The 16,938-nt window shown below is 43.1% G+C and overlaps 1 protein-coding gene across 6 annotated transcripts in view; it reads right to left on the minus strand.

The window, feature by feature from the left end:
• The window catches only part of XIRP2 (xin actin binding repeat containing 2), a 686,858-nt gene that overhangs the window by 86,233 nt on the left and 583,687 nt on the right, over nt 1–16,938 (minus strand). For all 6 annotated transcript variants that reach the window (XM_068245604.1, XM_068245598.1, XM_068245599.1 and 3 more), the window contains 2 exons: nt 13,366–13,505; nt 103–234 (listed from right to left, as the gene is read on the minus strand). In XM_068245604.1, coding sequence (XP_068101705.1) covers nt 103–234; nt 13,366–13,505 — 272 coding nt within the window. The remainder of the gene's footprint in view (nt 1–102; nt 235–13,365; nt 13,506–16,938) is intronic.

The raw sequence follows: 16,938 nt of genomic DNA on the forward strand, positions 1-16,938 counted from the left end.
TAATGCTTGGAGGGAGACTGATTCTTATTTATCTCATTTTGTATGCACAAGTAAAAGTTTTCAGCTGTCCTCTGTCCTTTAGAAGCTGTACAGTGGCCTCACCTTTACAGATCTGTGCTGATACTGGTACTGAGAGACAGTGCTGTGCGATGACACATTGTCTGACTTCTCAAAGTGTTTCTTCATGCTTGCCAATCCGCCGGGCACCACGCAGGCCTCCGCCTCCTCCACAACCTGAAATCAAAGGAGAGCTCCAGTCAAGTCTATATCTTGTAAGAAAAAGATGAATATTTCCAAGCTATATGCACTTGCCAGTCCCCTGTCTAAGCTGAATCTTTATGATCTGTCGGGACGCTCGTCTGTATTCTGCAGAAATTAAATTTCCGATTGGTAATGCAGATTTCTGCAGAAATACCGCATTACCGTCACTTGGTAAATTTAACCCAATCACAGAACTCGGCAGCATTGGACCAATCAGAGAATGCAGTCTACTCAGAAGTATTTGGCCAATCAGAAGTTGCAAAAAAATTACCCAAAAAAATCAGAAATCGTCATTTCCGATCAGAACTAGGAAATCTGAAAATGGAAATCGGATATCTGTGGAAATTTTGCATAACTGCAACTTGGCAATTTTAAAGGAAGCCAAAGCTAAGAATATATAAAGATTTGATACTTACCTGGGGCTTCCTCCAGCCCCATAAGCATGTGTGAATCTCTTGCCGTCCACATGCTGTCTGCCGTTCAGCCGCGATCAGCTCCCATAACTGGTTTCGTCACATCAGTCGGGGTCTTTTGCACATGCGCAGACCTCCACAGAAGACCCTGACTTATGTGACTGAGCCAGTAGCACCTATAGCTCGCTACCTATACTGAGGGCACCACCTGTATCTGGCAACCTATACTGCAGCACCTATAGCTCGCTACCTATACTGAGGGCACCACCTGTATCTGGCAACCTATACTGCAGCACCTATAGCTCGCTACCTATACTGAGAGCATCACCTATACCTGGCAACCTATACTGCAGCACCTATAGCTCGCTACCTATACTGAGGGCACCACCTGTATCTGGCAACCTATACTGCAGCACCTATAGCTCGTTACCTATACTGAGAGCATCACTTATACCTGGCAACCTATACTGCAGCACCTATAGCTCGCTACCTCTACTGAGAGCATCACCTATACCTGGCAACCTATACTGCAGCACCTATAGCTCGCTACCTATACTGAGAGCATCACCTATACCTGGCAACTTATATTGCAGCACCTATAGCTCGCTACCTATACTGGGGCACCACTTGTACCTGGTATCCTATACTACCTATACTGGGGCGCCACCTGTACCTGGCATCCTATACTACCTATACTGGGGCACCACCTGTACCTGGCAACCTATACTGCAGCACCTATAGCTCGCTACCTATACTGGGGAACCACCTGTACCTGGCAACCTATACTTCAGCACCTATAGCTCGCTACCTATACTGAGGACACCACCTGTACCCGGCAACCTATACTGCAGCACCTATAGCTCGCTACCTATACTGAGAGCACCACCTGTACCTGGCAACCTATACTCTAGCACCTATAGCTCGCTACCTATACTGAGAGCACCACCTGTACCTGGCAACCTATACTTCAGCACCTATAGCTCGCTACCTATACTGAGAGCACCACCTGTACCTGGCAACCTATACTCTAGCACCTATAGCTCGCTACCTATACTGAGAGCACCACCTGTACCTGGCAACCTATACTTCAGCACCTATAGCTCGCTACCTATACTGGAGCACCACCCTGTACCTGGCAACCTATACTTCAGCACCTATAGCTTGCTACCTATACTGGAGCATCACCTGTACCTGGCTACCTATACTCTAGCATCTATAGCTCGCTACCTATACTGGAGCACCACCTGTACCTGGCTACCTATACTGCAGCACTAGATGATTAGCAGGGGTGGGTCTCATCTACATCAAATTCCATAGCTTGAATCTGCAGAGTTGTGTCTATGACACAGCAAAGAAATTAAGTTAGATCATAAAATAAGTATGCTTCAGATTCTGTAATATTGTTTTACTGGATAGGATATCCTACTCCTCAGCACGGCATCCGCATATGGCAGGTCTCTAGAGGTCATCAGTGAAGTGCTCATTTTTAATGGTTGATGCAAATCGGATGCAGATAGCATGCAGCACGGACATGAGAATGATCACAATACTGAGTCTGAATGGATCTATTTCAAGCTGCATGGGGTTTTTAAATAAATTTAAAGGACAACTGTAATGAGAGTTATATGGAGGCTGCCATATTTTATTCCGTTTAAGTAATACCAGTTGCCTGGTTGTCCCGCTGATCCTCTGCCTCTAATACTTTTAGCCACAGCCCCTGAACAAGCACAGAGCAGATCAGGTGTTTCTGACATTATCGTCAGGTCTGACATTTGTGTGCTTGGCACTGTATACATGTACACATGTCTATCTCATCATGTCACATGTCAACTCGGATGTCCTTCAAGTGTACAGTTCACTTGGAAGCAGCAGGCTTTGAAGGAGGTTTGTTTGCCAAGGGCAGATGCTGTTTTTTTATACACCTTGTTCTGGTTCAAACCTTCCGCAGCTTCAAAACTTTATTCTTTTGCTTGGCCTGGTCTCTTTTCAATGAAATGTATGGATATGTTTGCAGCAAATGTGCCCTACCAAATCCTTCATCTTCAACACCGGAGAAAAGAAAAAAAGAACGATAGAGCGAGATATATGCTCGAAAATCTAATAACCTGCATTGGGTATAACACTTCTTATTGTGAAATAAATGTGAGCTATATTTAAAATGCCTAAAAGATGCATGGGACCGAACTCCGTTTTTAAATTAGTCTGCGGCTGCCAGGGCTTTTTATTTAAAAAAATGAAAGGGAGGAAAAAAGTACGAAATAAAATTTGAAGGCTGTAACCACTAATCAACATAAAAAAAGGAAATTTTACGCAAGTGTATTTATTTATTTATTTTTAGCCAGGCTTAATGGCGTGACCGTGTGATTTTTGGATAAGACAAGCTGTCAGAATAGAAGGAACTAGAGAGGGGTAGTGGCAGCTTAAGCACATTACCAGTGACAGCTCCTATGCATCACCTATTACCAGCCTGACAAGTCATCCACATTTTTTTTCTCTGCATTTTGATCCAATTTTGTTTCCCCTCTCTGAGAAAGGAGAATTTTCATAAAGCAGAGTGCGGGGTGATGAATAAAAATCCAGCAGCTTCACAATTTCCTTGTGTGGGAACATAGATTGACAGGGTGGCTAAGAAAAGTCTTCTTTATGGAAAATAAGGCTATTGGCCAGGATAGAGGACAGGACACGTTGGGTAGGTGTGAGTTCAGTAAGGGTGGATTTGGAGGGATGCTGTGTATCAGTGATACTATTGTCAATACACGTTAATGTCGATGATGGTGGTTTCAGCACATCTTCCCCATCGATCGCCCTATTTTAGTCGAACCCCTTAAAGAGAATCTGAAGTAAGAGGAATATGGAAGCTGACATATTTATTGCCTTTTAAACAATGCAAATTGTGTACATTTATGATTGTAGTTCAAAACTTTGACACAGCATATAACTGATAAATAGCATATCAGTAATATCTCTATAAACTTCTGTCTCTTATTCTAACACTAAACTCTCCCCTCTCCACTCCCAATGCTAACCTCTCCCCTCTCCACTCCTGACACTAACCTCTTTCCTCCTAACACTAACCTCGCCCCCCTCTCCACGCCTAACACTAGCCTTCCCCTCTCCACTCCTAAAACTAACCTCCCCCCTCTGCACTCTAAACACTAACCTCCCACCTCCCCACTCCTAACACTAGCCTCTCCCCTTTCCACTCTTAACACTAATCTCACCCCCTCCACCCCTAAAACTAACCTATCTCCTCTCCACTCCTAAAACTAACCTCCTCCTCTCCACTCCTAAAACTAACCTATCCCATCTCCACTCCTAAAACTAACCTCCCCCCCTCTCCACTTCTAATACTAACCTCCCCACTTCGAACACTATCTTCTCCACTCCTAACACTAACCTCCCTCCTCTCCACTCCAAACACTAACCTTCCCCCTCTCCACTCCTAAAACTATTCTCCCTCCTTACCACTCCTAACTCTAACCTCCCACCTCTCCACCCCTAACACTAACCCTTTCCCTCTCCAGACCTAACACTAACCTTTCCCCTCTCCACTCCTAAAACTAGCATCTTCCCTCTCTACTCTAAAACTAACCTCCCCCCTTTCCACTCTGAACAGTGACATTTCCCTCTCCACGCCTAACACTAACCTTTCCCCTCTCCTCTCCTAACACTAACCTCTCTTCTCCAAACACTAACATTGTAGGCAAGTCTCCGTTTTTCGCAGGTGTACCTTGCTTCCTCAAGTCGGAGTAAGATTGTGCCAGGTGGGTTCTATGAGCTAGAAATGAGCGCCTCTATGTACTTACTCTCATGTGGCAATATTGTAAAGGTTCTAGGCAGTCCATATTCTACAAAGAGTATGGATTCCAGGCTTGAAAAGAAATGCATTTTCAGCATCAGTTAGTTTAAAAAAATTCATACTGTAGCTGGATTTAAATTGAAATGGAATGATACTTTTTAACTGTATATTGCAAAAAGTCTAGTGTAGTCAACTTCAACTAAATGATTGCTAGACGTGTTGCCTGCATTGGACACCTAATAACTTTACTTTATAACAAGGTAATAATAACAATGTTCATCCCGCCATTTATTTATGTACTGGCTTTTCATGTGCAGCAATGACATCCACATGTAGAGCACAGGGAGGGATGACAGTCAGTTTACCCCTAAGGTCATCTCAGCATCCAAAACAAAGGGCAGTCTACTTGTAACTTAGGCCAACTGGTGACTTTGACAATCATAGAGATGCTTTTATTGTGCCTCAAAGGAGATGATTTATTCAGGCAACCTTTATATCACTCCCCAAGCACCAATGCAAGTCAAAAAAACCCATCAAGTAATGAGAACGTTCCAGGATCAGATCTCTGTGCTTTGTCTGAGTTTCAACCAAGTTTCCCCCGCTGAGGGACGTACACCTATTACATGTTTTTGCTGAACCTGATACCTTGTCATTTGAATGTCACCTACAGCAAGACTGTAATGTCAAGAATCTCACTGGCATCAATTTACCAATGGGAGAGGGTCGCCAAACAACATCAAAATCTCTCCCCTTCATAATTTGTAGCACTGCAAATTTAGCCTGATTTTAGCCCTGGGCCCTACATGATATGCAGCCTGGGTGAACTGATTATGATTGGGAAAAGCTTCAGGAATCAGATCTCAGCCATTGTGAAACATTCCTTCTTTCACCTTAGGAACATTGCAAAAATTAAGCACTTCATACCTCCAGTAGATCTTCCAACCCTAGTTCATGCCTTCATCCCATCATGGTTGGACTACTGTAATGCTCTCTATACAGGCCTTCCCAACAAAGTCCTGCACCGCCTGCAATTAGTAAAGAATGCCGCCACAAGGCTATTAACTAGCCAACTCCGCCATTGCCACATAAGACTAACCCTTCAGTCACTCCACTGGTTACCAATAAAATGGAGAATTCTCTTTAAGATTGGCTTATTTAAATTCAAATCCTTTCACAATCTGGGTCCTGGAAATGAATACATGAAGGACTTGTTGCAATTGCATCATACCCTCCACAATCTTAGATCCAAAGGACCTAATAATTTATTCACACCCAGAGTCCACCTAAAAACCTTTGAAGACAGAGCTTTCCATCATGCTGCCCCTACCCTGTGGAACTCCCTGTCACATCCAATCAGGACATATCCATCCCTGAAAGCATTTAAAGAAAATCTGTAAGAAAAAAACCCTCTGTGGGATACTTACCTCAGGAGGGAGAGGCCTCTGGATCCTAATGAGTCTTCCCCCATTCTCCTAAGCCCCGGCAATCCAGTGCTGGAAGCCACCGAACACAATTTTCTCTGTACCATAGTCCAGCTTGCAACCCTGTATTGACCTGAGACATATCTATGTGCTTTGAATCCTATGAGAGAAAAGTGCTTTACAAATGTTTTGTATTGTATTCAGGGTTGGATTTTTACTTTTTGTGCCCCTAGGCCAAGTATGTTGGGGCTCCCATTCCCTGTGCAGCCCCCTCTTCCATGTGTATCATTCATGTACTGCAGCCCCTCTCTTTCATGAACACCTCCCTTGGGCATAAATTTCCCTTTTTCATGTGTTGTTCCCCATTTTCAGCCTCCCTTTCATATGTAATAACCCCTCTTTCATGTTTAGGTGCCCGCTTGAGCTGCAGCTACCCAAGGCGCAGGCCTTTGTGGCCTATCCAGAAATCTGTCCCTGATTGTATTGTAATATAGCTAGAACCGGCCATGGCTTTTGAAACACCACTGTTTACAGCCAGTGAGCAAGCTACTGCGTTCCCCAAGTGAAAATGTGTCCCTGCTCCTAAGCTGTATTTGTGCCAACACTCAAAAGAAGATAAAACATTTAAGGTAGCCATACACTGGTCGATTTGCCATCAGATCGACCAACAGACAGATCCTTCTCTGATCGAATCTGATCAGATAGGGATCGTATGGCTGCCTTTACTGCAAACAGATTGTGAATCGATTTCAGCCTGAGCTGCTGCTGCCGCCTGTCCTCCCCCCCCCCCATCCCGGCATACATTACCTGAGGCTGGCTCCCGGGCGTGATGTCCCCGTCATGTGGCACCTCCGGCATCTGCATATAACTTACGCTATCACACCAGTGACAGCGGAAGTTCAAATAGAGCGCCCTCTAGTTGTACTTCCGCTGTCACTGGCATGACAGCGGAAGTTATAAGAGGATGCAGGAGGCACCATGACGGGAGCAGTGACGGACGGGATGCCCAGGAGCCAGCCTCAGGTAATGTATACATGCGTCGAAATGTCCCGAATCGTATGCGGCAAGCGACGCGCTCCCTACCCCCAGGCGATCGACGCTAATTTCCCGCACGGCGCGATCGACGGACCGATTGATATCAGGAGGAAAATCAATCGGTCTGGTGCGTTTAGCGCGAACTATTTGACAGCAGATTCGATCCCAGCGATCGAATCTGCTGTCGATCGGCGGGAAATCGGGCCAGTGTATGGCCAGCTTTACTGTCAAACAGGCAGACAATTGAGAGCCTGATCTTGCCCCAGAAATAACCGTACAGATGCTGTATAAAGCATTTTCTATCAGATTTTGCCCGTCTTACTTTTTTTTTCAAGAAAAAGTCATATTTCTTTACATCTTTGCTGTTCATTAAGGACGGAAAATTACCCTTTTTTTCGTACCGTTTTATTATCACCTGTCCATAAAGCTGCCAATCGCTCCGCATCCTGCTCCTCGCGCTAATCATAATTGGCTTAACGGAGTGAGTCACCGCCACTCTCCTTCATTTCTATGTTGATTAGGCTACTCCTAATGGATTTAGAGTGTACAGAGAGAGAGAGAGGGGAAAACTGCACAGCCAGAGAATTAAAATGAGATTTAAAAATGACGCTGGCAACCGGTAACAAAAGCGGAGGCCGCGATTTATCCATAAATCTATAAAGTGTTATTATGAGGCTCCTGTTTTACTCCTGGGGAGACGAAAGTTTTAATGTTGGAGATGTATGTGATGGGTTTTCTCATTAGCAAGTTTTATCACCGCCGTGACCCGTGATTCATTTTATCTGAATGCGCTTTTTTCGCCAGATTTATGCTAAAATGATAGTTCAACGCTGCATGTATTCGCAAGTTCTGCAATAACTTTTCCCTTTTTTTTCCTTTAGAAAACTTAATGTTGGGAAATAAATCTTTAAATTAAATTAAAGGAGACGTGTGGAGTAGATGGAAATTGCCTGGAAACCTACGGTACATAATACAGTCCCCGGTATCAGGCTCAGGCGAGGACTGCCTGTTGCCGGTTACATGTGCTTGCCGGTTGCTTCAACTGGCGGTAGAACGGCACTAACCTCCCTCTCCGGAGCAGAAGAAACTACTTACCGATCGTCCATCTGCTATACATCCTGTAGCATTCAGCGGCTCTCGGTGTATCAGTGATTGGGTCAGGTGATATGCCAGGAGCAGTGCATGGACATTGGAAAGCCTTGGGTAGGATGTGTAGCAGATGGCGCTCAATGATCGATAAGTAGCATCTGCTCTAAAAAAACAAAAACAAATGTTCAGTCCCGTTATCCCCCTCAGGCATGCCAGTTAGTTGAGACTTCAGTTTGCCTGACCGGGAACTTTGCAGAATCTGGATAGATGCACTTACTATGATTTTTTTATTCTCTGATAAAACACACAGTTGATGTTAGGAGTCCCTTCGAAGGAAGTTACTGAGGAGGGATTTGGAATAGGATGTACTGTACTTCTAAAAAATGTAAATGTGTTGGGATGTCAATAAAGCCTGGTACACACCTTCAACTTTGATTGGTCAATCACTGACCAATTTTACCACCACCAGGTAAAGTAGTATGAGAGCTTACTTACACAATCTGCTCATAGTATTTCTCATACTAAATGGAGGTGGTAAAATTGGTCAAGCATTGGCCAATCATAATTGTAGGTGTGTAATAGGCTCAAGAGTGTTAATTGTCCAATGATTTGCCAATTTAACCACTTCCATGTAGTAAGATTGACGTGTGTACTCATCCCTTAAGGTGGCTATACATTACTCAACATCTACCAGATTGACCATCGGATAGATCCCTCTCTGATTGTATCAGAGAGGTATCTGTTACCTGCACAAACATTGCACACCCATTTCAAAAATCTATTGGAAATCTACCACAAGCCCGGCCCTTCCTTCCCCGATGTAATGTGCCCCTTGGACCACTGGAGTGCAGCTCACCTATCCGCTGGTAAATCGCTTCAGCTGTGCGGCGGTAAAACAAGGGGTTAATTACCCATAAGTCCATCATATATCGTGCACTTCAAATAGCTTGCATGCATCCTATTGGACGCGTTGCAAGACTCACTACATGCACTTCCTCCTTCAAGCCGGAAGGAGGAAGTGAGCGGTAGTGAGTCTTGCAACGCATCCAATAGGAAATGTGCAAGCTATTTGGAGCGCACAATATATGACGGCCTTATGGGTAATTAACCCCTTTTTTCTCCACTGCACAGCTGAGGCAAGTAAGCCACATTTATATCACGTATTCGAGTGCTTAGCCACTCGTGACTACTCGTGAGCCCATGCCTGTCTGCTGGCACATGTGTTCTGTGTCTTCTCTCCTTTGCCTGTGCCCTGTGACCCTGCCGCATGCACTGTCATGTATACGCGGATGGGGTCACGTGGTAAAAGCGATGGCCAGCAAAATAGAAACACGCAAAACACAGGAGGAGCCGTGCCAGTGGAAAGGGGAGCTTGCAACACTCACCACGGGCCGGGGCACATTTTACATGGGCGGAGACTGGCAGCCATCTATCAGTTTTCTGAGCACACAGCTCAACAGTTCGTGGAAAAGAGGCCTTAAAGGGAACCTGAATCGATAAATAGAGCATTGCCGTGCGTGGTGAAGTGGCATCCTGTACATTATGTATTTATTGTATTTATAAAGCGCCAACATATTATGCTTTATAATGGATAAACGTCTTCAGGAGTGAAAACAAGGCGAGAGCAGCAACTTGAACTTCAGCAGCGTGGAGATCAGCACCAGAGCCGGATAAAGAATTTATTGATATGCCTATTCGCAAGAGGTGCAGCTGGTGAGCAGGGAACTGAAGGGGGGTTGCCCCAATCCTGCATGTGGTGGAAGCGGTAACAGTAAAAAAAGGGCGCAGGAGGCTAGTGGACAAATCGGACGCTGCCATTCACTCCCATAATAAATATCGTTTACTGGGCGCCGAACAGGAAAAAAGGGCGCCCGAGAATAATAACGTTTTCCAACGGCGCCCGAAGATTTTTAATGTTTTATAACTGCTTGTGATGATTTACGTTTCCTATTTCAATAAAACATTATTTTAAATGTTTACCCTTACTGTTTGTAAAACATTATTATTCACAAAATAAAGCGATCAGTACGTAACGTAAATTGTAATATATTTTATCCTTTACCGTTTCTAAAACATTATTCTACACACAATACAGTGATCACTAAGGAGGGTCTTAGGTTTAGGCACCACCAGGGGGGTCTTAGGTTTAGGCACCACCAGGGGGGTCTTAGGTTTAGGTACCACCAGGGGGGTCTTAGGTTTAGGCACCATCAGGGGGGTCTTAGGTTTAGGCACCACCAGGGGGGTCTTAGGTTTAGGCACCACCAGGGGGGTCTTAGGTTTAGGCACCACCAGGGGGGTCTTAGGTTTAGGCACCACCAGGGGGGTCTTAGGTTTAGGCACCACCAGGGGGGTCTTAGGTTTAGGCACCACCAGGGGGGTCTTAGGTTTAGGCACCAATACGGGGGTCTAGGGGTTAGGGGTAGGTACAGGGAGGGTTACTTACTAATTTTTTTTAAAACGTTATTATACATTTCACTTTTTAAACGGAACATTAACGTTTTCACAATTGCCGATTTCATGCACATTATTTAATGATTTATAACTTTATAAAACATTATTTTTAAACGAAATATAGTACATTATATTTTTAAACGTTATCCATGTTTATCGTTTAAAACCCCGCGCCCTTTTTTCCCAGCGCTCCTTTTTAACGTACGCGGTGGAAGCACCTCCCGCACAGTGTGTTTATGCACAGGGTGTACTGTTGCCGGAGGGTACTCGCTATGTGTTTGCATTTTAGGATTTTGAATTATGGTTTGCACGTTTTGATCCAGATGCGCAGCTGTGACTGAAATAACTTTGCTTGTGTGAAGGGAAACCCTCTAACTATTAACAGCAAGCAACTATTAGGACTTATATATCGTGGAAAGTGTGGTGAGCGCTGTATCATACAAATAAGCCATCAGGAAATCGACTGCATCCGATGAAGCTATTTTGAGAAACATCTTTCTAGCATTTCAGATCAATCATTTAGATCGATTTCGGCCAGAAAGATGATGGTAGTGGTGGTGGGGATGGGGTGGGGGGGTTCTTGAAGAATGGGAGTCATGTCTTAGACTACACACTCACCATCATTTTCCAATTCTCCTCTATGGGGAGACTGCTCTCCTATACTGGCATAATCAAAGGCACCTGGTGCACCAGGCCAACCTGACGGTCGCCTGGAGCGATGTGCGGGGGAAGCCCCGCTGCTGAGGGGGGACTGCGGCCACCCCCCGCCAGATGGTGTGTCCCCCCAGGTGGTGAACTGGCTGCAGCCCACAAGCTCACCTCTCCAGTATGCGGAATCTGTGGGCTCCAGCAGGTAGAGCAGGGCTACGGGAAAATGGTGTCCGAAGCCCTGCACTGGAGACTATTTGTATCTCCAGTGCAGTGCTTCTGGCGCCTTTTTCCCGTAGCCCTGCTCTTCCTAGCAGCGAGGGAGTTTTGCAGCCAGAGTTGCTGCTCGGAAGAGCATTACGATTATTTTTAGGTGAAAAACGTCCGCAATACATCTATTTCCTGGTGAAATGCTGCTACAATAAGTGTATTTTCTGGTGAAACTATGCCAAAGGTTTTCTCGCCTGGCTAGACAAAATGGCTAGAGGTGGGGCCATAATTCATCACACATGTTGTAAGGTTTGAAAGGACTTTTGATTTTTGAAGCCAATGGATAGGAAGGAAGAAAAGTGCACTGTCATTTTCTTTAAAAATATTGGGGTATTTCAGAAATGGAGCCACATGTCAAAAGCTGCCAAACTTCTTCCAAGGTGCTGCATTACTCAGTGTGAACAGATATACAAGTATAGTCCTGCTGGCATCACTTCAGTAGTGTTGCTAGGTGCAGGAAATTTGTGAGGATGAAGGCGCCCAGTGTATTAGAATAATAGTTTTCTATTGGTATAAAAAATTCATAAAAAAGGGAGGCATTCTCTTACCCCTCTGGAAGAAAGAACACCAGTTTAACTGAACTTTTTTTAATCCAAAACTCAGACAACACGTTTCAAGGGTACAATCCCGCTTCCTCGGGTCAATACACAGTGCCTTGTAACAGTGTGAATACAGCATCGGTTCCAATACTCTATGCACACTGTTACAAGGCACTGTGTATAGGCCTAAGGAAGCAGGCTAGTACCTGGGAAGCGCATTGTATATCTGTGATTTGAATAAAAATATTTTTATAGTTTTACCCAAAACTACATCTAGGAGAGCTACAGAAGCATCTAGAAGGATCTGGAGAGCAAAGCGGACGGTTTATTTTCCGAAAGTTTATTTGGTGGTTGCAGCAGGGATCTGCAACCCATCTATGCGAGTATAAAGTTATATACTTACAATTACCCCTAAACTAATGCTACTGCACCATTGGGCTTCTGATCTTTGCTTACCACTAGAGGTGAGCGTAATGACTTAATTACAATTTATGGCCGTAAGTACATAATCGTAATGAAGAAGGATTTCGCGAAATTCCGCGTAAGCGTAATTTTCGCGTAGCTTTCGCATTACAGTGGGTATCGCAAAATTACGTTTGCCTTGCATGCAACCGTTTGTAAGCGTAGTTACATAACGTAATTTCGCGATAGTTTATAGTACTGTAAGCGTTAATTTTCGCATAGTTTTCGCGTTACGGTGGGTATCGCGAAATTACATTTGCCTTGCATGCAAACGTTTGTAAGCGTAGTCTATAGCAATGACTGAAATAAAGCAAAATGCTAGAAAAGGCAAAGAAATGGTGTATATGAGTTCTGCAATGTGCTCTCTCTCACTCCTTCTCCTACAGAAACAACAACCCACAAAGTGAAACTAACATGGCTGCCAGATTATATACTAGGAGGGTGGGTCAAACTACAATTGGCTGTTTAGGATGTATCTCAAAAGAAGCCTGTAATATGATTGGACAATCTCCAATACCCAGACACTTTCCTGTGTCTAGTAATTACTATTATAAACGAAATTACTTTCATTTTCAAAATTAAAATGTATTTCTTTTTATAGCTAACTATAGCTAACGTAATTACGAAATTCGCGAAATTACGAAGAAATGCGAAATTACGGTATGGTTTAACGCAAAATTACGGTATAGTTGTACGCAAAATTACGTTATGAACGAAGCGCGAAATTACGCGTTGAAAATTACGCTTACGGTATTAACAATTACGATTTTAATGGCAATTACGCTACCATAATTTCCCGCCATAATAGCAAATTTCGCATGCGTAATTACAGTAACGCGATATTTCGAAAATTTCGGCTCATCCCTGCTTACCACCTAGGTGTTCAAGAAGTGCGAATGTGAAACACTGAAACCTTTCTAATTGCTTGGCGTAGAACTCTAATAGCAACCACACTAGAAAGCATGTTTCCTTACATTCATGTTGGAGGTCTGGCTCTTGGTAGTCGCAGCAGCTTGGTACATGGCCATCCTTTCTTTCAATGGTAAAGATTCCAGCAGGTCTAGTGGAGTACTTCCACTCTCAGTGATATCTTCAGAATGTCCTTTCTTGACACCTAATGGATTTAAAAAATGATATATATTTATTCTTAGTGGAAGGGATCAATTGAAATGTCCAGTATTACAGCATTAAATGATTGTCAATGAGAAAATGTGCAAGCTGTGCAAAATTATGCTGCAGGCTGTTACATTGGTCTGTTAAGGGACCAGTGGGGAGCCCCGGCAGCACTTTTAGCCACTTAGAGTGAAGCATTAAAACATCCTGTTTGCCCTTCTTAATAGCAACAGGACTTTTTAATGCGTTGCACGCCGCTGCTGCGTCTGTGCACATGCGCATGCACTTGCCGCTCATACCTGCCGAAAATGACACATCTGTGATTGGTGAATAGGAACATGTGTTCCCTGAGCCAATCAAAGTGTAAGGGAAAGATTGTGCCTTCAACAAGAAGTCAATGATCTTTCCTGTAACAAAGTGTACAAACACTGCCTGTGTGTTCTGATCTCTGTTGGAACCCCATACCCATTTCACCTGGAATGGCAGGTATATGAGGTTCCCCTTGCTTGAATGACAAGAGGTTAAAGTGTACCCGAGGCAACATGTGACATGATGAGATAAGCATGTGTACCTACAGAGCAAACCATATTAATAACCAGGTGGGTTGTCTTTTTTTATTTTTGTGCCTAAAAAGTTAATATTCAGGCATGTAAGTGACAGCTTCTGTATTGTCGGTACCTTGTCGGGAATATAATTAACATCACTAATAAGCAAATTACATCCATAAAAGTTTTCCTGGCAGAATACAACTTCTGAGGGCAGGGGATGGATAAATACTATTGTTATTCTCATCAGTTTATTATCACCTTGTGTTTACTTTAAAGGGGAACTTCAGCCTAAACAAACATACTGTCATCAAGTTACATTAGTTATGTTAATTAGAATAGATAGATAATATAATCTCTTACCCACCCTGTTTTAAAAGAAAAGGCAAATGTTTGTGATTCATGGGGGCTGCCATCTTTGTCATGGGGGCAGCCATCTTTTTGGTTGAAAGTAGGTGACAAGGAGCAGGAGACACAGTTCCAACTATCCTGTGTCCTGATTACCCCTCCCAGCTGCACACACTAGGCTTCAAATGTCAAATTCAAAATGTAAAAAAAAAAAAATTGCACCAAAACAGCAGAACGAGAACAATAACATCAGAAATCCCATCATGCTTTGCACAGCATCAGGGGAAAAAAGCCCAGGCAGTTTTCTTCTGTGCAGCTATAAATGAGGCTTGTATAAGAGAAACAAAGTTCTGATGCTGTGAAACTGTTAAAGAAACACCAGGCCTTTTCAGTGCTGCTGAGTCGATTTTTAGTCCGGAGGTTCACTTTAAAGAGGCTTGGCGATGAACTGACGGCGAGGTAAGTATTTCATATACATTTGCAGGAACATTATGGCTATCAATTATAAAGCATTTCCGCATGCAGAAATGCTTAAAACAGCTGAATTTACCGAGCACTTAGCAAAGTGTTTATTCATAAAAGCTGTTTTTGCACGAAAAGCTGACATTCTGGAGCAAAGTGATAAATTACCGCCACATAAATCAATTCATAAAGATTAGAGCAAGCGGTATCAGCACAGAGATTACCGCTCCCTTTGAAGTAGCGATACCCATGCAGAGAACAGCTGAGCTAATGAGACAGACCTCCCAAGCAGCAGCTGCAGAGAGAGAGAATAGAGCAGACAAGGCATTCCGGAATACCAAGGCTGTGTTTTTTTAACTCCTTGGGTACCTGTTTTCAGATATATTTCACATCAGAAAGCCTGGCATGTGTAACATTTTTTTGAAGTTTTTCTAAGCTGCCAATTAAATAGATTGTTTAGAAAGACTAATAGACAGATTCAGCGCAGATTCAGTGCAAACAGAGGCAGTTTTTAAAAAATGCACATGTAAAGGGATGCTAGGACTGCCTCTTCTATAGTAACGCTGTCTCTGGAGGAGAAAATGTATCAACTCGGCAGCTTCTCATGTTACACAAACATACCGCCAGCCTAGTTCAGGAAAAATACCGAACTTGTATCGCAACTGTAAACATTTTTATGAATGAGCACACAAAAGTCTAAACTACCGAATGCGGTATTTTCCCGCACAGATTTTTTTTTTACCGCACTGCTTTTATGAACGATAGCCTATGTGTTTATTTTAAATAATTTTACACAATTTGGATTCACTTTAAGTTCACATGAGATGAGTTTAACCACTTCAGCCTTCAGTCGTTTTCACTTTAGGCATCCGAGCAATGTTCACCTCCCATTCATTAGCCTATAACTTTACCACTACTTATCACAATGAACTGATCTATATCTTGTTTTTTCCGCCACCAATTAGGCTTTCTTTGGGTGGTACATTTTGCTAAGAGCCACTTTACTGTAAATGCATTTTAACAGGAAGAATAAGAAAAAATGGAAAAAATTCATTATTTCTCAGTTTTCAGCCATTATAGTTTTAAAATAATACATGCCTCCATAATTAAAACTCACGTATTGTATTTGCCCATTTGTCCCAGTTATTTCACCGTTTAAATTATGTCCCTATCACAATGTATGGCAACAATATTTTATTAGGAAATAAAGGTGCATTTTTTCCGTTTTGCATCCATCTATATTTACAAGCATATAGTTGAAAAAAATAGAAATATTTCATCTTTAAATTGATATTTAAAAAGTTTAGACCCTTAGGTAAATATTTACGTGGTTTTTTTTACTGTAATGTTTTTTTTTGTTTTTTTTTTTTTTAATTAAACATTTTATTTGGGTATTTTTGGGAGGGTGGGATGTATATAGTAATTTTTTATGTAAATATGTGTTGATTTTTATTTTTTTTACATTTAGATGTAGTTTTACTTTTTGGCCACAAGATGGCAGCCATGAGTTTGTTTACATGACGTCACTCTAAGCGTAATATGTATGCTTAGAGGGACGTAGGGGGATGCAAGAGACAGAAAAAGCGAAGCTTCCGAGACAAGCCATCGCTTTCTCTGCAGGGGAGAGGAATCAATCATCGGGCACCAAGGCTCGATTGATTGATTCCTGGGCTAACGATCCATGGCTGGGAGCACGCGTGCACGCGCACGATCGGCCGCGGGAAAGTGCAAGAGCGCACATGGCCTCCTGGACGTAGCTGCTACGTCCAGGGAGCTTAAATGGTTAAAAAAAAATCAAATGACCAGAAGACATTTCAAGATTGCAGGAGCTATGTCGCTGTGGCTGCTCCAGGTTTCAGAATTGCATAATTTCCATTATTCAAACTGCAATGGGGCTGGTACTGTCTAAATCAATCAGAAAATGTTGCAGCCTACAGAACAGGCAATTCGTGGTGCATTACGAGGCCAGTCTCTGGGCTCCTTGCCATGTATTTTGCAAGTGGCGTATCTGACATCAGCTAATCAGTCATCTTCTACATAGACATCCACAACCTCTGCAACTGTGAGCCTACACAGAAC

This window comes from Hyperolius riggenbachi, chromosome 7, assembly GCF_040937935.1.
Source record: "Hyperolius riggenbachi isolate aHypRig1 chromosome 7, aHypRig1.pri, whole genome shotgun sequence".
Lineage (NCBI taxonomy): Eukaryota > Metazoa > Chordata > Amphibia > Anura > Hyperoliidae > Hyperolius > Hyperolius riggenbachi.